Raw genomic sequence first — 23,876 nt, 5'->3', positions numbered from 1 at the left:
TTCCATGTTTTTAAGGCCCTCAAAGTGCTTCACACTATATCCTCATCGACGTACTGGTGACGCGGCACCAGGAGCAGCGTGGGGTTTAGTATCTTGCTCAAGGATACTCATACGAGGTCATCAGGGTGGAGAATCGAACCAACAACCTCTGGGTTGGAAACAACTACTGTACCACTGAACTGTTTGTGTGATTCAATAAACATGCTTTTGGCATTTCAATGAAGTTCAGTGTATCATTAAATTTTTTTACGCCAATTTTTAAACTTTTACTGCAAATTAATATCGGCTCCAAAAATCGGTTATCGGCCCCTCTAACTACTAATAATCAGTATCGGTCCTGAAAAACCCATATCAGTCAATCTCTAATTCTGGCTCTCAAGTTTCACACTTTGAGCTTCCCCCCATTGTAAGACCATTCCTAAATGCTCTGGAAATAATTGGAATATTTTGAATCAGTTCAAAAAGTGACTTTTTGCCGACTAATACACAGTAAAGTATTTTTCTTCAGCATTGGCACAATAATGCAACATTTTATCTTGGAGTTACAGTCAAGACAAAACAATTACTTTTGTGATACAAAGGCATAGTGTGAGCGAAGTATTCTGACATTTTTTAAATGACGTCTCTATTCCTAGTCACCACCCCCACTCTCTCCTCCATACACGGATGAGATTCGGCGAAAGCCGGTTGGAGCATAGAGGTCAATTGTTTCATCCCGTCTGCCATCTGTGGGCACAAGGACCCATGGGAAATGCAGTTCAGTCTCGACCCCCTCCCCCTGTGTGTGTGTTGTGTTTGTGTGTGCGTGTCACTCTTCATCATCATCACCAAAGCACCAAGACATGACACATCTGCTGCCTTTTACGGCATAAAGCCTCGCCGGTACTATCCAATAATGAGCTGCTCACCCATTAAACCACCCAAACATACATTAATTGCATGTTGATATCCTTGGCTTTACATCTCATATAGCACATTTTATGTGTTAATAATAGGGGCGTGACCTGCTTTAAAAAAAAAAAAAAAAAAATCAAATTTACTCATTGGCTGCCTTTGACGGCGGTAGACGTCCAATCCATTTCTCCCAACCTCCCAGTTCAAATGGATCAGATGTGTACAAGTGACAAATTAATTTAAATTCACAGCGGAAAGATGTAAAGAGCCACATGATTAGCACAAAGATTTAATTAGTGACTGTAATTCATTTATCTTCATTAATTGCAATTTGATCACACTGTATTGTTTGTTCCAAATATATATTAAAAAAATGTAAATAGAGCTTGTGAACGACTGAATCAAATACAGTAAACATAGGCGCAAATATTGTTCACAGATAACAAACGCATTTTATCAGATTGGAATACAAAACAATGAAATATAAACAGAAAATATCCCTGGCCGAATTTGAAAAGACAGTAACAGAACATTAAGTGCCATTGCGCACTGAAATTTTGGGAGTGTTAATTCAACTCCTACAGATTTAATTTCAACACTTTAAAAGTGCTTATATTTGTCCACCCTAGATTGAGTTAAAACAACACTTTTGAAAGTGTTCAACATGTTACACTGTGACAGAGTTAGAAAAACACTGAATAGTTGAAATTTAACATGTGTCAGTTTTGTATTTACACAACACTAATGTGACGTGTTAACTTTTAACAGTATGAGTGAAGGTTCTGACATTCAATAAGATTTAAATTATATTAACTCTATGGAGAGTAGGGCTGCTGCTATCGATTATTTTAGTAGTCGATTAATCTATCAACTAGTAAGTTCGAATAATCGAGAAATCAGATGAGGAGCATTTAATGTGTTGCAGGATAAATTTTAGGAGATGTAAAACAAAGGCTTGCTAAGATTGCACTTTCAAAACAGCATTAAATGCGAATACAAAATAAAATGCCCAAGTGTTTCTTCAAACTATGCAAAATTGCACTTTAGTTTAAAAATGAATTAAAATACTTGATCTTAGCCGCAAACGGGATAAAAAATAAATGAGAATCTACTGTCAGTACAACAAAAGAACAATTGACTGACTTGCATAGCAAAAGTCCGCTAGCTTAAATGCTATAAAATGCTAACGCTAATGCTTTTTTTTTTTTTTTTTTACAGTGCTCTTAACAAATCATTCAAACACATATTCCCACAAAAAATGGCTAAATGTACCTATAAACTAAATTACGAATGCATAAAAAACATATTAGCTCAAACAAAAACTAACCTTATGTTGGTCTTAACAGGGATATGTTGGTCTTAACAAGGGAGCAGCAGGATTCAGCCATGTTAAATAAGTTATTCACTGTTGCCACGAGAGGGCAGTGTATCCACCTAAATAAATAAAACTAAATGGAAACACTTTCAAGACAAACCGTTACAACGCATACTCGAAGCAGCAAAATTTGATTCAAAGCTTTTTTCTAATCGAATTACAGTATTACCTCGACATAAGATCGCTTCAACACACGATCTTTTCGACGTCCGACGTAAAAATTGACTCTCCATTTGTTTCTACATCTGACAACATGCTCGAAATACGATGACATGACAGCACCACAGACGAACGCACGGCGGATTTTCTTGTGTGAGAAACCAACACAGGTTTCAAAAAGGTTGGTACAGGTGGTGAAACAAAGAAAAAGGTGACGCTTACCTTGTAAATGAAGATGCAAATTATAGAAAAATATGAGCGTGGGGTGCGCATCCGTGAACTGGCTCAACAATACATCTCCAGGGTCCTCCTCCGACCACCGTTCGCCAGTCTTTATAAGTTAGGCTGACAATTATAATTGTGGTAACATCGCCAAAGAAATCGCCAGCTTTGTCGTGTTTTTATAATTTATTTCACAAATTATTCAACACAAAACGGAAGTGAAAGTGAAACCCTCAAGCTCACCGCTCTCGGGTGCGGTGCGTTCAGGTACAGCAAAAAACATCCGCCACATTAGAACCCGATTTGTTACATTATTACAGGAATTATTATTATTATTATCATATTATTCCAATTTGTGTTTATAAATTATTTGTTTTGTTATGTGTAATTGCCATTTGTAATAGTACCAGCAGTATTTATTAAGGATGTAGTGTAAGCTTTGGGCTTTGGAACGAATTAATGGAATTATAATGTATTCCTTTGGGAAAATCCTGCTCGACATACGAGAATTTTGATTTACAAACAAGGTCCTGGAACGAATTAACTTCGTACGTAGAGGTACCACTGTGCATACTTAATTGATTAATCGTTGCACTACTATTGGAGAGTTGTATTATTCTAATGTACATCAAGAGGAACAAAAAGGCTTTTTTGTCTTGGCATGCAGTGCACATGCCTGCACCAGTTACATGTACACGCTAGTGCAAAAGTGCTACTGATGATTCAAAAATACTCTTCATTCTAATTTACCTTTTCAAAATGTTAGTTGCAGACAGGCCTCTTATTGTCGCTGCAAATAATATATTAATGCATAGAAGTAGTATTTTATTCAAAGCAGTAGTAATATAACGTAGCACACAAAAATCTACAATAGTTGTACAAAGGTCAAAAATAGTTGTGCTCCATTGCAGCCATACATTGGGATGCTGGGAGTACTCTTTTAATAGAGTTGTTTCGATTTAACTCCTTGGATTAACACCAACTCTTTTGAGGGACTAACTCTTAGAGTGATGAATTAAACTAAAGAAGTGTTGGATTAACACAACAGTTTAACTGACAAGACAACACTTACACTGCAAATTTAATACTTTTGAATTTGCTGTGCAGGACCTTTTCTTCTCCCACAACAGTATTGCTAAGTGTTTTTAGAATATTAATAATAATAATTATAATAATAAAAAAAGTTCAATAATATAATAATAACTATGGACCACAATTTAGCTTCTTTTTAGGATGTCATATATAAATATATATCTACATTGGTACCTGGGTAATTTGTTCTAGGACCTTGTTTGTAAGTCGAAATGGTCGTATGTCGAGCAGGATTTTCCCATAAGAATACATTATAATTCCATTAATTCCAACAAAAACCTACACCAAATCCTTAATAAATACTGCTGTTACTATTGCAAATAGTAATTACAATGAGCAAAACAAATGCATTATGAAAAAAAAAGAAATAATGTAATAATAGTAAAAATAATAATACCTGTAATAGTGTAACAAATCGGGTTCTAATGTGGCAGTCGTATTTTGTGTGGTGTACCTGAACACACTGTGCGGCTGACGGCAGAGTGGGAGAGTGCAGTTGAGATTTTCCTTTCACTTTTAACGCCCTATTGTTGCGGTCAGTTGGCGTGTTGTGTTGCACAAGTTTTGAAATAAATGATTAAAAACCTGACGAAGCTGGCGATCTCTTTGGCGGAGGTCGGAGGAGTATTGTCATGCTTTTCACGGACGCGCACCGCAAGCTCATATTTTTCCAATGGTAAGCCTCACCTTTTTTTCTTTTTTTACCGCCTGCTTTAACATTCTTGGAACCCATGTTGATTTCTCTCGCAAGAAAATCCGCCGTGTGTCTTGTGGGAAACCAAGAAACTGCAACGCTGTCATAAATCGTCGTATTTCGAGGATTTCGTCGGATGTAGAAACAAATGGCGAGTCAAATTTTACAGTGGATGTTGAAAAGATCGTGTGTCGAAGCGATCGTATGTCGATGTACCACTGTATATTTATATATAATTTTAAAAAGAAATAACAAATTTATTAAGAGAACACCCTTTAGTGTGTGCATGCCATGGCCACTGGGAGGCAGCTTGCAAGATAATTCTTTAATCATTACACGAGTAAGTGAAACACTGCTTTCTTAATGTCCTTTTCTCTGTCGATGGTTGATATAAATTATTTTGGCTGTGCACAAAGAGCATACTATATTCCTTTGAGTGTTATACTGTGTTAGAGTGATCCCTCACTTATCACTGTTAATGGGGACTACGACCAACCGCATTAAGTGAAAAACGTGAAGTACTGTCACCCCCCCACCATTTTTAACATACATTTTGTTCGTGTATACACAGGGGTGAAAGTGGGCCAGAACGGTCAGGAACGCAGTTCCGGTTTAAGAGTTAGGGCAGGAACGCAGTTCCGGTATAAGATTCAGGGCCGGAATGCTGTTCCGGTACACGGTGCTTCGATTCCAAAAATATGACGGCAACTGTCAAGACGTTATGTAAAAAAATTTTTTTTAAATGCTGAGCTGTCACACATGCATTTCATCTCCAAGAAGAAAGCAATCTACCAACATCAGCTTTACATGCACAAGTGTTAATAACAAGCAGAATAAAGTGCTTGTGTAGCGTAATCCGTTTCCACTGATATTTATTATTTATTTTATTCCACGGACGGCATGGAGGTTTCCCTAGCTGCTGCAGTTATCCGAGTCTGACGATGATGAGTCACGTCAATGTGCGAATGCACAAAACGCCTGGACTCATTTACCCGTTCAATTGGCTGACATACTGACATGTGATCAGCAGAGATAGTTAGCTAGCTAGCACATGTTTTCTGGAACAGCAACAACAACAAAAAAGTTTTTGGAAATGATGCGACAAAAAAAGGGCGATGCAACAGAAAATGGATCAAATGTTTAAGAGCAAGGAAAGAGTTGAGGAGGCTTATTTATCATATTTAATTTTATTTGCTCTGATGGGGAGGTTCAGAACATCTTAGCTGTCAATGTGCACTTTGGACTTATATTTCTTCATTTATGTTAGACTACATATTCATTTCCTTATGATTTAAAAAATTCAATGTTTGCGCGATCTTCAAAATATATTCCATTTCACTCTGCATAGTATAAGTCAACTGTATTTTTCTGAATGTATGTTACTTATATCTTTATTATTAAAAAAAAAAAAAGAAAGCAAAAGTAAATGTTGACATTAAATTCCATTTTAATATACATCATGTGTTCTTAAGTAGTTAAAATTTAGATTTGGCATTTAGTATGTGAGGAAATGAGGGAAAATAAAAATTAAGAGATGGAGGTTGGGGTTATTGCTGTTTTTGTTAACTTTTATTTTGCAAACCTTTGAAAAAATACAATTTTGAATGAAAATCAGTTTTTGTATGTGTTACAGAAATAACTGTGCCAAAACAGTTTTCTTTGCATTTCAGTAGTTTTAGGAGGTCTCCCCGCAAGGCTCCGTGGCAACCTTCACGTCGGGGAGTTCCTGCAAGAAATTCTAGCCACTTTGACCCCTGTGTACACATAATATCAGTCAGTGTAAATAAATCCCTATAAATTCATGTTATCATTAGAACATTATAGTTTGAAACATGTAAATAAAATATTAATAATATAAATACATAAAATAATGTATAAATACTTTGAATACGTAAACAAACAAAAAAAAATAACGGGTGGATTTACATGATAAAATCATTGTAACAATTTGCACTTACCTCTACTAAGTAAATTTTCCTGCTTGTGAACTGAACTTAGTATTGCAAGCAGTAAAATTTACTTAATAAAAGAAAGTGCAAATTGTTACAATGGTTTTATCAAGTAAATCCACGTTATTTTTTTGACTGTACTATACTCTCTTACTCTCTCACATGATACGTGTGTGTGTGTGTGTGTGTGTGTGTAATTGTACATACATACACACATGTAATTAAAGTGTACATAAATATGTTTTTAGAACCCTTTTATTCTTATAACAATATACTCATAACAAGATTATAAAATCCGCCATGCACTGAGGGCACGAAAGTTGAACCGAGAAGTAGCGAGGGATCACTGTACTTGTCTATGACAAGAATTTGTTAGCGCTTGTATGGCGTTTTCCATTGTATATTAGCATTAAGCTAGCAGACACTTTCATAAAGTTCATTTTGTATTTTTTAAATCCTTGATATGTGTGATTATATTTATGTGTGTTTCATGTTGCAGTTTACCTGGAGTGTAATAAATGTCTTTTGTCCCTAGTTTTTTTTTTTTTTAATGAATAAACCTGCCTTGATGTTTAGATAGCAATATGTGAAACAGAAACTGCAGTGACAAAGATTCCACGTTGCTTGGAATGCAAACTGCAAATAAAAATGTTCGTGTTTTTTTTTTTTTAATGTGTATTTCTTGATGTAATTAATAAATCATGATTAGCACGTTAAATTCCCTCTATTTGTAAATAAACAATAAAATTATATATATCTTTACATATATATATATATATATATATTATATATATATATATATATATTTTTTTTTTAATGTATAAAAAAGATAAATGTGCATCAGCCTGACTGATCATGAGTTCAAATGGATTGGATGTCGAGCACTGTTAATGGCTGCCTGTGTAAAATATAACAAAACAGGTCATGTTTCGAAAATAAAATCCTTTTGGCCATGCCACTGCTGAGAAAACCACATCACCTCCTCTCCACCGCCCGTGGAGCCCACTCATACAAATGCGTAATAATGTGTGATGCGGCGTTCACAAGAGCCTCAGTCTCGCTACACAAAAGAGATTCAATGGCTCGCTGCGCGACGCTATCAAAGGCGGCTTGTCGATGATACTCCACCAACAAATTAGCAGCAGGTGTCTGTGTTGTGGCCAGCAGTCAGGTGTAATGACTTCTTTGATACACCGCCATTTGCATTAATACACCAGAGCAATGAATGAGCCCACTGCGCTGATGTTAGCAAAAGGGGTTTGATAACTGTTTCCCACAAATACGTTGTTTACGTTTGTAAAAGTGTGAAATTCATTGGCTGCCCCTGACAACAAAAGATGTCCGATTAATCTGAAATGGAATTGTTATAAGCTCCTCCCTGTTTAAATAGTCTATCACCAGCTATTGCTGTCAGTCTGTGAGTTAAATAACTACTGGGTTGGAGTAGTTGACAGGTGCCAGGTGTTTCTGTACTCCATACGAGAGAGGTGTGAAGTAGCTGTCAAAAACACCACTTTTATGGCTAAATAAGAGCTGAGTGACTGACAGAAAAGTCAAATCTCAGGTGTCACCCCAAAGAATCCATGTTTAATGGACTCACATTCAAACACTGGCAAGGAAACTGTGTGTGAAACCCTCCTCAGGGCACGAAAAGACGCGCCGGGATTGTGTGCCCGTTGCCACCAGCCGAAAGGAAAAATGCATGATGCAAATCGTGGCAACCAACGGCAGGCAAGAAAGAACGGAATCCTTTGCTAGATGCGGCTATCTCCTGGAGAGAGTAGACAGTGCCAGAAAAAAATGCACATGTAAGCCACATGTCCACGTTTTAATATGGGATATTTAGATAGAAGGATGTTACAGAGAACGATGATAAGTAGCGTACTGTGGATGACAGTTCTTAATCCATTCATGGCTAACCTTAGCTTGTTCTTCTGTAATGGTATCAAGGATCGCCAGAGATTAAACAACCTAACTGCCTAACGAACTGCGTGCTAGCATACAGTGGTATGAAAAAGTATCTGAACCTTTTGGAATTTCTCACATTTCTTCACAAAAGCGCCATCAAATGTGATTTGATCTTTTTCAAAATCACACGGATGAGAAAACAGTGTCTGCTTTAACTAAAACCACCTAAACATTTATAGGTTTTCATATTTTAATGAGGATTGTATGCAAACAATGACAGGAGGGGAAAAATAGGTAAGTGAACCATAATAACTTCAACCAGACGCTTCCTGTAGCTGCGGATCAGTCTGGCACATCGATCCGGACTAATTGAGCATCCATACTTTTAGAGATGGTTTTGTATCCTTTCCCAGCTTTATACAAATCAACATTCCTTGATTGCAGGTCCTGAGATACCTCGTAAGACAATGCTTCTCATCAAGACATTTCTTACCAGGTGTGTGTTTTATAGTGGGCAGACCAGCTTTAAACCACTCATCAGTGATTGGGCAAACAGCTGACTTAAAATGTTTTGTAAAAAATGGTTTCAATTGCTCTTTAAGCAGCTTTCCTTAGGCAGAGGATTCACTGACTTATTTACCCCGCCGTCATTGTTTGCATGCTATCCTCATTAAGATATGAAAACCTATAAATGTTTGGGTGGTATCAGTTAAAGCACTCTGTTTTTTTCATTTGTGTGATTTTGACAAAGATCAGATCACATTTGATGGTGATTTTATGCAGAAATGTGAGAAATTCCAAATGGTTCAGATACTTTTTCATACCACTGTAGCAGATTTGTCGTAGCAAACTGTCAAATGCTGTAAATAATAAGAGCCACAGTTGCAAATGTCTGCTGAAACCAGAAGCTTCTGGCTCATTCTGGAGCTTTTTTAAGGCCTCAAAAAGGTTTAAATGTGTTCTGCCGCCCACCTCGGGGGCACAAAAGGCTCTCTTGGCATGGCCGAACTGGCAGCGTGGTAGTGTTGGCCAACTGCTGGAGGATGTTTGCTTTGGCACCGTGCACGCACCAATCACTCCGAAAGCACCCGCCGGGGTTACGCCTCAGCGAGATCAGAGACCCCTGCAGAAAAACAAGAAATTTAACAACCATGTTTACTATTCCGATATAATGCTGCCTTGCACACAGCGCTTTCAGTGCCATTGGCTATGATAGACGTCCAATCATGTGGCTCTTTTCATCCTTCTGCTGTGAATTTCAATGCATTTGTTACTAGAAGACGTCAAATCCATTTGAACTGGAAGTTCATTTGGATTTGCCAGCCCTCAAAGTTCAAATGGATTAGATATCTACCTCCATCAAAGGCACTGAAACATGATCAGGCATCACAGCCACAACAATATTAGAAAAAGCATTAATGTCAGATTTATAAACACTACCTAATAAATAAATAAATAAATAAGCAAAATACAACAATTTTAGATAAATCAGAAATGAAATATTTATAAAAACTACATTACTATTCGGGGGAAAACAATAAGTACAAAAAAAAAACCAAAACAATAATATTAACTAGTGCTGCAACGATTAATCGATCAACTCGAGGAATTCGATCAGAAAAAAGCTTCGACTCAAAGTTTGCTGCTTGGAGGATTCGTTTACCTAGAGTGGTGTTGTAATGGTTTGTTTTGAAAGTGTTTGAAATGAGCTTTATTGATTTGGGTGAATACACTGTCCTCTAGTGGCAACAGTGAATATGACATAACTTGTCTAATGACTGAATCAAACTACTCCCATGTTCAGGCCAACATAAGGTTCTAAGTTTTTGTTTGAGCTATATGTTTGTTTAACCGTTCGTAATTTAGTTTACAAGTATATTTAGAATTTTTTCACAGGAATATGTGTTTAAACGATTTGTTAAGACCTTTGTAACAAGACGTTAGCATTTTATAGCATTTAAGTTAGCGGACGTTTGCGATGCAAGTTAGCTGTTTATTGATTTGTTGTACTTAGATCCTTAATTATTTTGTTATTCTGTTAGAGGCTAAGCTTAGGTATTTTCATTTACTTTTTAATGCATTTATTGGTCTTTTGAAAGGAACGTGCAATTTGCATAGTTTGAAGAAATACTTAGATATTTTGTATTTGCATTTAATACTGTTTTGAAAGTGCAATCCTCGCAAGCCAAAACAAATGTTATTGCAGGCATTAACACTTGTTTCTTAGTTTTACATCTCCTAGAATTTATTCTACAATACATTGAATGTTTTTAATCCAATTACTCGATTATTCGAACTAACTAATTGATAGATTAATCAATTACTTAAATAATCGATAGCTGCAGCCATAATACAGTATTACAAAAACATTATATTTATAAGAACTAAATCAACAAGAGAATTACAATATTTGATTAATAGAAAAATAGGCAGAATACAACAATATTGGGAAAAATATCACTTTTTAATGTATAAAACTACATAAATATGACGGTTAAAAATATTTGTTTCGTATTAAAAAAGCGCAAAAATAATTCAATAATGGGGGGAAAAACTAATTTTAAACTGATTAAAAAATGGCTCTCGCCGTAAGTGTGACTTTTTAATGTAACTAAAATCATTTTTGGACTATAAGGTGCACCGAACTGTAAGCAGCCACCCACCAAATTTGCAAGGAAAAAGGCATTGTTTCATGGAAGAGCTGCACTGGACTATAAGGAACGCTGTCTTCAATGTAATATGGGATATTCACACCAAAAGATGTTAACCGGTAACACTTTTTTTGACAGCGGCATCATGAGACTGTCATAAGACCAAATGAACCACCATAATGCTTTGAACCAATTGACTGCAAGGCTTTATTGCTTCAAGAAGCTTCATTTGCCCATCACGGCTCCCTTGGGGAGACGGTCAATCTCTGATGCCACCTGCTGTCAACACTGTTTTCGTCCAACATGCCTCTCAGCATGCATTGCAGCTCTAAAGATGTAAATAACACTCAAATTCATGTTCTGTACTTATTTATTATTTTTTTAAAGTTACAGTTACAGTTGTTTCATTGATTGCTCGTTATGGTATTTGGTAGATTTTATTTGACAGTGGCGCTATAAGACTGTCATAAGACCATCAAAATTTTAACTTGACACTGCTATGAGTATTAATGAATGCTTGTGACAGATGTCATTTTGTGTCATCCGGCATTTTATCTCAGTTTTGAATGGATGGAAAAGATCTGAGCTGGACATAAATTAAGTTAGTGACATAATTTGCCAGATGACACTTAATGACATCTGTCATAAACATTCATTAATGCTCATGATCGTGTCATGTCATAATTATGACGGTGTTGTGGCAGTCTTATGACGCCGCTGTCAAAAAAGTGTTACCTATTAACCCAAATAAATTATCAAATAAGCAGCAGGATTCAAAATGAGGGGGAAAAAGTAGCTGCTTATAGTCTGAATATTACGGTACTTCATTTTCTTCCTTTCTACCACAAGTCTACAACAACTATGCATAAGGGCTACCTGGGCTGGCAGGAATGAGTTAAAGATGGATGAATCTTTGCCTTCACATTGCGTCACCCTGTGGCCGAAATGTTAACTACATTTATCTCTGGGGGGGGAAAAAATGTTGGTTTGGCATAAAAGATACAAAGTACTTATTTTGTACTCACATGACCTGTTGTTTTCATGAATGTGCACTCGTATCTCTGCCAGGCCGGTGTGTAATGTTTTTTTTTAATCATTGATATTTTCTTCCTCTGTGCTTCTTTTATCCGGCGTGATCCATCGTGTGTTTCTTTTGGCTTCATTTAATAACCTCCACATAGTGTATTTGTGTGTGTTCTTAGCTTGTTGGTTGCCATAGCGACGTCTTTCTGGATGGTGAAGTATACCAAGGCTGAAACGAGTGCTGATAATGCGTGTGTGTGGAGCACAGCGATACATTTTTGCAAGTAATTACGCAGAATCTGCCATTAAGTGGAAGGCCATTTGCACTTCATGTTGGAATGATGATATCTGCAGCTCGATTTAGGTGTTTGTAAGAAGCAGAGTCTGCCATGGTGAACTCATTGGCTGCCATTGACGGTACTAGAGCACTTAAGGATGAGCACTGGCAGCAAAACATGTTTTTTTCTATTTGCAAATAGATTTTATTAATAAGTTTCTCTCTTTTTTTTTTAAGAGGCAGGTAAATTCACTGCCATGCGTCACCCACACACATTGTGCAAAATGCAAATGCTTTACAATTTAATGTCTGTTTGGTACGCAATGTTCAGATTTGTTAGTAGAGGGTTTTGCCATTGAAAGGCATCTGGAAATGGATAAAATATGTCTAAAATGGCTGGTTCAAACCAAAATGGTAGACTTTGCAGTCATTTCAAAGTATGAAAGCAGGGTTTCACCCAGAAAACTTGCAAAGCCTCGTGATAGAAAGGCCCACCATGTTTAAATGGGAGAAATACATATACGTATATATATTTACAGGGTGACCCCAAAAAAAGTTTACACTGCCATAATACAACTTAAATGCCATGTTTATTCATCTTAGAATTAGAATTGAATCACAAATTATACATTATTGTAAAGAACATGTACAGTACACTCTATTTTTCAATGTGTCCTCCCTTAAGTGTCACAACAGCCTCCAGGCGCCTGCGGAACGCTTGACAGGTCTTCTTTATGTAGGATGCTGTCATCTTTTCCCAAGATCTAACAATGGACCTCTCCAAGGCTGCCACAGACGTTTGTGGCTTCTTACAGGCACTGTCCTCCACAGTTGCCCATATGCTATAATCCAGGGGATTGAGATCTGGACTCTGGGGTGGCCACATATCACCTTGTCAATCAACTTTTTGGTCCACACAGATCGTCACTTCCAGACCCAGGTTTTCGTGAGGCTGTTCCAGTATCTTTCAGCTTCTTTTTAACTTTGTAGACTGCACATCTGGATACTCTCAGATTTGCTGCAATCTCAGTAGGTGTCAGACCGGCACGCAGCAATTCAGGTACAGCTAAAGTTTTCTTCATTTTCAGCAGAAGCACAGGAATTGTAGAGACGAGAGATTACCAGCTGCATTGAGTGACCTTAATGTATCACTTAACCATGACAACCTATTTAGATATGTTTCAATGGCTTTTAAACAAGCAGTCAACTGAGTGCAAACTTTTTTTTGGGTCACCCTGTATATATATATATTCATATATATATTCATATTCATATATATATATATATATATATATATATATATATATATATATATATATATATATATATATATATATATATATATGTGTGTGTGTGTGTGTGTGTGTGTGTGTGTGTGTGTACATATGTATATATATATATGTGTGTACATATGTATATATATATGTGTACATATGTATATATGTGTATATATATGTGTATATATATGTATATTTAAAATATATTTTTCAATAAAATCAAATAAGATTGTTAACACACTGGCTGCCATTCACTCTCCCGGTTAAAATGGGTCAAACGTGTAGAAGCACTGGCAGATGATTTCACTTCCTTCTAGTAGATTTACACTGAAAACAAGGGAATTTACTAGTTTTAAGAGGGTGTGTTTTCGCAGTGTTGCCGCTTAGCCACGAAGAATAGAAATCTTGAGTGTCCTTATTGGTTTAATGTGGGAGTTTGATATACTGTACCCCCATTGTGGTTGTACATTGTTTTATTTATTAACTCACCTATGCCACTACTGGGCCTTACCAAGGTCAAGCAGGACTTTTCCTATGGTTAAAGCAGTACTCTCACATATAACATAGTACATTTCTCATGAACTACGAGATTTTTTTCTTTTTTTCTTTTAAAGTGATCCATGAATAGAAAGACTTGTGGTTCTTCTGTTTTCGTTTTTATACAATTTGTAAAATTAGTTTAACTGGAAGGTCACCATTGTTGTTGACGTCGCAGTGCGGTGACGTCACATGGTTACGCTGCCGGGCTTCCAGAGTATGATTTGAGCGACATAAACATGTCATCGGTTCAACACTTTCAATTTGAACCAGAAAGGAACAGTAATGAGCATGACGGCACTGTCGATATTTCACAAAACGAGCAGCAAAAGCAAAATGAACAGGAATCACGGGATGACACGAGACGAGAGTAGGGGAAAAAAACAGTTCTGCCAAAATGTGTTACACTGGGGAAACGTCCTACAAGAGGCGAATTTGACACTCAAAGTACTACCGTGCGCTTTCAGCTTGTTTTGTTTAGATGAATACAGACTGAACAGACTAAAGATGCCTTAAGAAAATACTTAAACGTAGTAATATCAAATAAATGGTGGTTTAAATACGCTACGTGGCTAATGTGGTCAACAGATAAACAATCTGCTTTAAAGCTACCACAAGAAAACACAGTGCTTAAAAGTATGAGAGGGAAACACATGCAAAAAGCATTTCGAGGCAATTAAAAGGGTAATAAAAGACTCAGTAAAAACACAAATAGTAAGTACTCCCCGCTTTTAACTCATTTGCTCCCAAAAACGTATTAATACGTTCTATTCTTAATTTCTTCAGTGTCCCAAAAACGTATTTATACGTCTTTTGCGTTTTTTTTTCACAGTCGGCATCTATAGGTTCCCATGTATCTCAGATAGAATGCACACAGCTCAAAACCCATTTTAAAGCAATAAAACTGGACACTGGAGGGCAGTAGCGCATTTGGTAAGACCTGCAACCCTATTCAACGGCAACCAACGTCCAAGCCGCAAAGCCGGGGAGAGGGCGGAAGATGACCGAATAGATGACAGGCGGCGGACGACCGAGCAGAACAACCGGTAGAACGCCCGGGATGTCAGGCGCTGGACAACCGAGCAGAACGACCGGGAGCACTAGATGCCGTACAGTCCGTGCTGCTTGCGAGCAGAGCCCGCAGAGACTAAAAAAAATTCATCTTTTTGAAACAGGCGGCGATGAGGGAAAATTTTAACACGCTGTTGCGTGTTCAGTTATGTCTAAATAAATTGTTACTTTGCTATCAAAAGCTCTATTTGTCTTGTTTCTGTTTTTATTGCAAAGGGAAAACATTATTCAGATGTTTGACATGTAACTAAAGCAAAAAATAGCTGTGTTAAAGTCAAAGTTATGTTTGGAATGTATGCGTTCACAAAAAGCTCAATTTCTCCGTTTTTTTCATCAGAAATTGGAAAAATGCTCAAACTAAGCTATTTTCTAATGCTGATTTCTGAAGAATGGGAAAAGATATGAACTTACTTTTTTTTCTGCTGAAATAAGAGAGTCTAATATTTCTTTTGGTGGGTTCAATGTTTATATAGACCCTACCCACGTGACGTCACAACTCCGCTCTCCTGAATGGTACCGCCCAATTGTCCGTCAAAACATAGTGTTAACCTGTTACGGCTACGTACATTCCTCCTATTTACGGCGTGTTTTTCTGCTCCTTAACATTAATAATCAAAATGGTGAAGGCGTGTGTGGCTGTTGGTTGCACTAACAGAGAAGATGGAAGGAGAGACTTGAAGTTTTACCGTATTCCGAGGGATCCAAAGAGGAGAGCGAAATGGATGGCTACAATTCGACGTGAAAACTGGGCACCAAAAAATCACCACAGACTATGTAGTAGTCATTTTATATCCGGTAAGATGCATTTAAGATATACTTATAGGGTTTTGGGCTGACAAATAACCACAATTAAGATCATTGCTAGGCTAATCGCCGACAACATACACGTATGTATGTAGTGAGAGTGCTATCGCTAAACCATATAAACATTAAAAGCCTTAACTCCATTGACAAACGACATGAAATACATTAGACTTGACAGTGGATGTTAGCAATAACAAAAGATTTTGAATTAAAACTTCGTAACTCACCTTTCCAAGCACAAGATAGATTCCTGCCGAATTTTCGTGGACGAGGACCTGTTTCACCCAACCAGCAACGAAGTATTTATAAGCCTCCAAGCTCTTAAAGTTTTTCAAATTTTCGTGAGAATAGGCTGATTTTGTGTGGACAAGATAATTGTAAATATCAGCGTAGCAGATGTCAGGCAGACAGGGCGAAGACAGTGGGTCGAAAAACATCTGGCGACTGTATAGAACGAAGCTTTTCCACATAACGCCTTTTATGCAACACATCCAGTGAGTTTACGGCATCAGAAAGCACCGGGTCTTCCATGAAATGCATTTTAAATTCCTCGAGCAATTGAAACCAATGCTAATACAGAGACAAAATGACGGACAAGTGGGCGGAACCATACAGCGAGCACGTGGTTTTGTGACGTCAGTGGGTAGGGTCTATAGCAATAGAACAGAAATTTCTGTGGGCCTTGCAAAATCAGTTGAAATCCAGTAAAACGGCCGGAAGCGAAGGGCCTTGCTATAGTGAAAAGGGCTGGGAATGAATGAGTTACTGTAACTGATGAGCGCATGTGTTGGACGTCTCGCCGCGTGGAAGGAATTGCAGTAACCCTGTAGTATTCGTCGAGTGACAGTGCCAATTTACGTCATCACCCCGAGGGTCCATAAAACATGGCGCCCTCCGTAGGTCAAAACAAGTACTAAATATTATAGATTTTTAAATCAATGGCAATATTTTATGTGTTTCTAATAAAATATCTAAGTAAAAGAGAACAATTGCGGCTTATTAGAGCCTACAAGTCTTTAAGTCTGAGTTTCCCTTAAGTGGGCCAAATTAATTTTATTAAAAGTAAACAAATAAAAAATTTCTGCTGTAATGGCGTACCGCAAGCAACACGTCACTTTCGCTCATTAATATTCATGACATTAGCTTCTCTTGCTAAGGAAGGACATTCCACCGTTTGTCCCTAATAGGAAATGAATGGAAATCGTGAACAAAGGAGATGTTTACAGAGCTAAACCTACCAATTCTCTCCGAAAATGATGTCCGTGGTGCCAAATTCACTGGCAAAGATGCGGAAGAACATAAAAATGTTCAGTTAAAGAGATGACTTGAGTGTCGAAGGCTGAAAAAGACGAAAAAAACGAGCCGACCTAAGTATAGCCTTAGCTTTTTTATCGACGCGACTGAAAATGACATTCTCCTGTTTCAACAAGCTATCCTTTACCATCAGCCCTGTCTTTCTTATATATCCTCTGGTTGTCCAACGTCTCTGACCGTTCTTGGGGGTAATTTAGTTAGCTTTGTGTAGCGATTGCAAATGCTACTCAGCCAACGAACACTTTTAATTTTTTCATTGATAACAAATCTTAATTCTATAATTTATTTACACTTCCCCCTTACTAAAGTTTTATATATATATATATATATATATATATATATATATATATATGTCTTTTCACGTCATTCATTGTCAGAGAGAAGCAGTACAGCACAACGTTACGCTAAAAAAGAAGTTCAAAATATAAAAATGGCTTACCTCTTTGTCCTCTGACAGACCATGCCAACCCAACAAAATGTTTACTGCATATGAAATGTTGAATGGATTCACCGAGCTGGTGTTAAAGTCTGCGCAAGTTGATTCGGTCTTCACATTTTTTCCTCCCGAGTTTTTGGTTTCCAGAAACGTATGAAGAAAACATCCTTCATATGTCGTAATGTCTAGAGTCGTTTCTAAAAGTTCCAAAAAAGCAATGTGTGATCGGTAGAGGTGGGAATCTTTGGGCACCTAACTATTCGATTACGATTACGATTCAGAGGCTACGATTCGATTATAAATCGATTATTGATGACGCCCCCCCCCCCCCCCCCCGCTATTAGCTGCTTTTAATGTTTTTCACATTAGTTACAAAAACTGTAATTAAAAAAAAAAGCCTCGCAGGCTTAAATAAACAACTATTTCAGTATCAAGTTAACAGTTAAAAACAATAAATAATATACTCAAATCCCCATTCTGTATCAGCAGCTTTAAACTACATTCAATTAATTTAATGTTGTGAATCAACCGTAAAAGTTAAAATTGCTCCCGTTATTCCATAATTTCCCTTTTGTCTACTTTCGACATGTGAAAGTTTTAAAACTATTTTAAAGATAGATTCAAGTCAATATTTTCCTATTTAGGAGTATTTTAGATAAAAAGTTAATTAGGTTCGCTTGCAAGGTTCGCTACAACAGCCTTGCAGGGAAGTCTACTTCTTTAAGATGGCGGCCGTTTACTAACGCCCGCATCTAGCTTTCTGTACATGTGCTGCTAACGCCACCGAGTCTATACTGCATCTAGTCCTATATAAATATGATATCTACCGTAACATTATGTGGACGTACTTTGTAGCAGCTGTCAGCAGCAGTCAGGTATGTTTTTTTTTTTTTTTAATCTCGCGGCATGTGTTGAGCTAGAGCCGTGAGTTGAGCATTGGCATTACCCGATGGGCTGGGTAATGACAAGCATGATGTTTAGCTCTCATTGCGTCCGGGAGACCGTGCGGCGCGCTGAGTGTGTTTTACTTCCGCTTTACTTGACATATTTCAATAATCGGAATTTGGATGTTTGTGAATCGTTCTCGAATCTTCCACAGCTGAATCGTGAAAAATCTAAGAATCGGAAATTTCGCACACCTTTAGTGATCGGCATGTTCATTTTTGAAAGATTACCGGAGAAAAGTAGCACAAATTACATTGTTTCTATGCGAGGGCTGATCTATAATGTCCCACTTCGGCTTTACTTCCGCGTTACGATGTGACGTCACGGTCTAAAAATAGTATGCGTGCGGTACGCCATTTCCTTCTTTTAATAAGCCATGTAACTTGCTTTGATCCAAGGTTTTGAACAGGCGTGATACTGGTGTGTTGCCACAACGTACACATCTGATGTTGCTCACAGTAGTCCGCAGTGTGTCTGCCATCAATGGCACTAAAAGATGAGCAGCTGGTCCTCCCAGGTTAAATGAAATTGACTTTTGTCCTTGTCAACAGCAGGCAATGAGTTAATAGCCAATGTTCTCTTAGAGTAAATGTTCTTTAATTTTATTTATTTTGATTTGTTTTTAAAAAGCTAAAACAGCAATTATTATCTATTTTTAAAATGTTTTTTCATGGAAGGGAGTGTTTGAAAATGTTATATTATTATTAATGCTATTTTAGTGATTTATCAACTTCAGAGTGTTACTAGTGACACTGGAACGTGAGCATTAACAGCCAGTCCTCCGAATTAATTAATTATTAATAATTTAATTAATTAATTGAAATTCACAGCAGAAGGGATGTACTTTCATTGCCATTTTTTTCTTTTGAGCTTTACTGACAGATGTGGGCTTTTTCTCTCCTCCCACAACTCCCTTTTTTCCTTCTTGTCCACCCTCAGCTGGTGGGCGGCGAGTTCGACCTGGAGATGAACTTCATCATCCAGGAGGCCGAGAGCATCGGCTGCATGGTGGAGCTACTCTCTCACTGTGAGGTGACGTGCCAGGCGGAGATCTGGAGCATGTTCACCGCCATCCTTCGCAAGAGCGTGCGTAACCTGCAGACCAGCACGGAGGTTGGCCTCATCCAGCAGGTGCTGCTCAAAATGAGCACGGTGGACGACATGATCGCAGGTGAGCTGAGCGCTTTCAGCCGTACAGTTCTGTGGCGTATCTCGTTGTAGGGCTGCCTGATTTTGAGATGTGGAGTCAATCTCGATGACCAGGCGATTAACATTTGGTAAAATATAACTCAAGTAAAAAAATAAAAGTAAAAATTGTGAAGAGGATCAAAGTCGAACGATTTGAGAAAAAAATTGTGATCCTTTTTTAGTGGCCAAATTGCCAGCCCTACATCCTAGTATTATTTCAAGTGCTCAAAAAGTATGTTGTGTAAAGCTTTGTTGTAATAAGGACGCACTTGAGAGTATTCCAATGCTCACAGAAGCCAAGTGAGAGTCAATCATCTCCTATTGCAGATTATCTTTTTGTGTAATTGACACTTTTCCCCGCTTATCCTCAGAGTTCTCTCACTCAGCAGCCAATTCGAGTGTTTTTCCTCAACGTGCTTTTTCAACCAGACTTGAAGCCGCTTGGTTCGACAGTGAATCATTAAAGTCGTGTATACAAGGCCGTGAAAAACAATTCGCCCCTTATTGATTTGTGTTTTTTTTTTTTTTTTGCATATTTACCACACACAACTGTGTCACTTCATCAAACCACTTTTAATATCACACAGAGAAAAACCAAAGGAAAGACAAAATGTAGTTCATGAATGAAGGTAAAAGATGTTAATGCACCAAAAAAAAAAAAAAAAAAATATATCGTGGCGGTATGGAAAAAAAGTAATTGTCCCCTTAAGACTAATAACGGTTTGTGCCACTCTTGGCGGCAATAACAGAAATCAAGCGTTTGCGTTATTTGATGACGAGCCTTTTACATTGCTATGGAAGTATTTTGCCCGTTCTTCTTTGCTGAATTGTTTGAACTCTGCCATATTGGTATGTTCTATGCATGAACTGCACGTTTAAAGTGGGTACGACAGGAGAAAAAAAGTCTTAAATAGCATTATTATGTGAATTGGAATCATATTATGAGACGATTCGACTATATACAACAATTTATCAAAGCGCAGATGACGAGAAATTACTCTTTTAATCTGCCGGTTAGCCACGCCTACCATTATAGGGCTCTAGCGTCCCCAACAGGAGGTTGACGTCGGCAGGAGAATGGTTTCATCCGTTTTACTATAGACCCTACTCACCAACGTCACAGAATGACGTGTCGCTGTATCCGTCCGCCATATTGTCCGTCATTGTTTATCTGTATTCTCAATGGTTTCAATTTGTCGTGCAATTTATAGTGCAATTCATGGAAGCCCAGGTACTTTCAGACGCTGTAAACTCATTGGATGCGTTGCATAAAAGGCGTTATGTGGAAAAGCTTCAGTCTATCCATTCGCCAGATCCATATTTGATGCCTAAATCGATATTTTTCGACCCGTTGTCTTTGCCCTCTCTGCCTGACATCTGCTACCCTGATATCTACAACTATCTTGTCCACACAAAATCAGCCTATTCTCACGAAAGTTTGAAAAACTTTTAAGAGCAGCACTCTAAGCAACATTACCCCGTGTGACTCTTTACTTCCAATTTTCTAAAATGGCGACAATCAATAAAAAAAGAAAAGTTGACTGCGATGGCCGACGCTTCAAGGATAGGTAGATATTGGATTATTTATTCAATAAAACACGCAACAACTGTGTCTGCCTCATTTGCAAAGAGACAGTCGCTGTTTTGAAAGAGTTCGATGTGACGCGATAATGATATTACCGAACAATACACGCTGACATGTACGACAACATTACAGGGAAGATACGCAGTGAGAAATTATAGCAACTTGAAGCTAGTTTAATTTCACAGCAGCAGTATTTCGCAAGAGCCCGAGTATCGAAAGAGAACGCCACAAAGACGAGACTGTTGAGATTATGAATTTAAAAGAATAATAAAACAAATGTGACACACAGAAGGGCTTGCTAAAATTTGTTTAAATATATTGTTCTATGTAAATCAGCCAAGGTAGCCCCCCGCATTTTTACCACACCAAATCTGGCCCCCTTTGCAAAAGGTTTGGACACACCTGTTTAACTGATGATCCGAAGACGAGGCCAGCTTCTTTCACTTGGTACCAGCTAAATATTATTCAAAATGTAATGATGGTCGAAGAAATAAGCATCTTGAATTTGAAACTGTATGTTGTCGGCGATTAGCCTTACAAGGATCTTAATTGTGGTTGTCAGCCCAAAACCCTCTAAATATATATTAAATGCATCTTACCAGATATAAAATGACTACTACATAATCTGTGGTAATCGTTTGGAGCCCAGTTTTCTCGTCGAATTGCAGCAGTCCATCTCGCTCTCCTCTCCGGGTCTCTCGGAATACGGTAGAACTTCAAATCTCTCCGTCTATCTTCTCTGTTATTGCAGCCAACCGCCACACACGCCTTCACCATTTTGATTATTAATGTTAACGAGCAGAAAAACACGCCATAATAGGAGGAATTTACGTAGCGGTAATGCGTCAACACGACGAGTTGACGGACAATATGGCGCGGAGGCGTGGTTGTGACGTCATGTGAGTAGGGTCTATTCAGACCATTGAGGGGAAATTATTCAGCACGAGGAAAAAGCGACGAAAAGAGCCGCAAAATGTCATTGTCTTTTTCTCCGAGTGTTTTTCCCCATTAGCTAAATAAATGGTATGGTCATGACTAGGGGTGTGACAAAATATCAAAATGGTGAAATATCGTGATACTTTCTATCCCAAAAGGTTATCGATATGTTCCTGTCAACAATGGAGATATCATTTTAAAAAGGTGTTAATTTAAAAAAAAGGCTGCCATTGACGGTGCTCGACGCCCAATCCATTTAGACTGGGAACGTTCATTCATTCAAAACCAGAGCATTAGGTAGCAGAGAGTCATTCGGTCCGATTTTCGGGGCATTTACAGGTCACTTGCTTTCCGTTTCAGGGCATTTACAGGTCATTTCCTGTTGAGTTTGGGTCACTGCCTATTCATCTGGGTGATTCCCAGGTTAGCTTCTGTTCTGTAACGCAAAATAAACAGTAAGTGACCCATAAAATACCCCAAAATCAACAGGAAGTAACTGAAAATCAACAGGTAAATGACCTTAAATGGCCCAAAATTACTCATTGCCTGGCATTGGCTGCCACTGACAGCCATAGACGTTCAATCCGTTTGAAGTGGGAGGGATGGCGGCCACCTTCCCAGTTCAAATGGATTGGACGTCTACTAGTGATACTCATTCCAATTCACGGCAGAAGCTTGTTTTTCTGTTTATTACAAAGTTTTTTTGTAGAATATCCTAGAATGATTTCCTGACCAGTGTATCGAAAATCGTTGTATCGCTATATCGTCAGATCATCATTATCGTGAGTTTTGTATCGCAAATAGTACCGTATCGTGAGGTACCAAGAGGTTCCCACTCATGACAAATGACAGTATTGTGCTAAATGGAATATGAAATAATAAAAATGCATTTATTCTGTACAACATGGCAAAATTACTCCATAGTGGTCAAAACTGTCGACTTCACCTTTACTGTTGCATCTCCCGAACAATATTTTATGCCACCGCAGTTAGTCGGGCTTTTGTCATTTCCCTGCCCCGGCTACGGAGAATATAACCTGAATTCTGCCATGTTAGCGGCACAACAACTACAGCCGCTCTCTCAAAACTTCCCTTATGTTGTTCTTAACAGGAGCAGTTGGATTCAGGCCATGTTAAATGAGTTATGTACTATTCATTGTTGCCACTAGAGGGCAGTTTATCCACCCAAATCAACAAAACTAAATGCAACCACTTTCAAAATAAACCATTACAACGTATATAGTGTTGCAGCACTATTTAGGAGCAATCTGAATATATCGATTTTGTCGATTTTTTGGACTATTGAAAGCTCTGCAACCTTGGAACCACTGAGAAACACTATTCATGTCACTCTTTATGAGTGTGTCAAATTTGGTTAAAATCCTTCTGCGACACAGTTTTTTCAGTTATCGATTTTTGATACTTATTGAGGGTACTTTGATACAAAAACTACCTAAGAACACAGACGCTCATTTTACAAATGTGTAAATTTTCAAGAAAATATGTCGAACCGTTTCGGAGTCCATAGGGACGAATACA

General features: G+C 37.9%; 1 protein-coding gene across 7 annotated transcripts in view; it reads left to right on the top strand.

The window, feature by feature from the left end:
• The window catches only part of nbeaa (neurobeachin a), a 145,655-nt gene that overhangs the window by 30,578 nt on the left and 91,201 nt on the right, over positions 1 to 23,876 (top strand). For all 7 annotated transcript variants that reach the window (XM_057820700.1, XM_057820698.1, XM_057820697.1 and 4 more), the window contains exon 2: positions 19,568 to 19,799. In XM_057820700.1, the coding sequence (XP_057676683.1) occupies positions 19,568 to 19,799 (232 nt within the window). The remainder of the gene's footprint in view (positions 1 to 19,567; positions 19,800 to 23,876) is intronic.

The sequence above is a fragment of the Corythoichthys intestinalis genome, chromosome 18 (assembly GCF_030265065.1).
Source record: "Corythoichthys intestinalis isolate RoL2023-P3 chromosome 18, ASM3026506v1, whole genome shotgun sequence".
Taxonomy (NCBI): domain Eukaryota; kingdom Metazoa; phylum Chordata; class Actinopteri; order Syngnathiformes; family Syngnathidae; genus Corythoichthys; species Corythoichthys intestinalis.
Note: the sequence above shows the minus strand (reverse complement) of the source record. Positions and strands in the feature narration are given on the sequence as shown.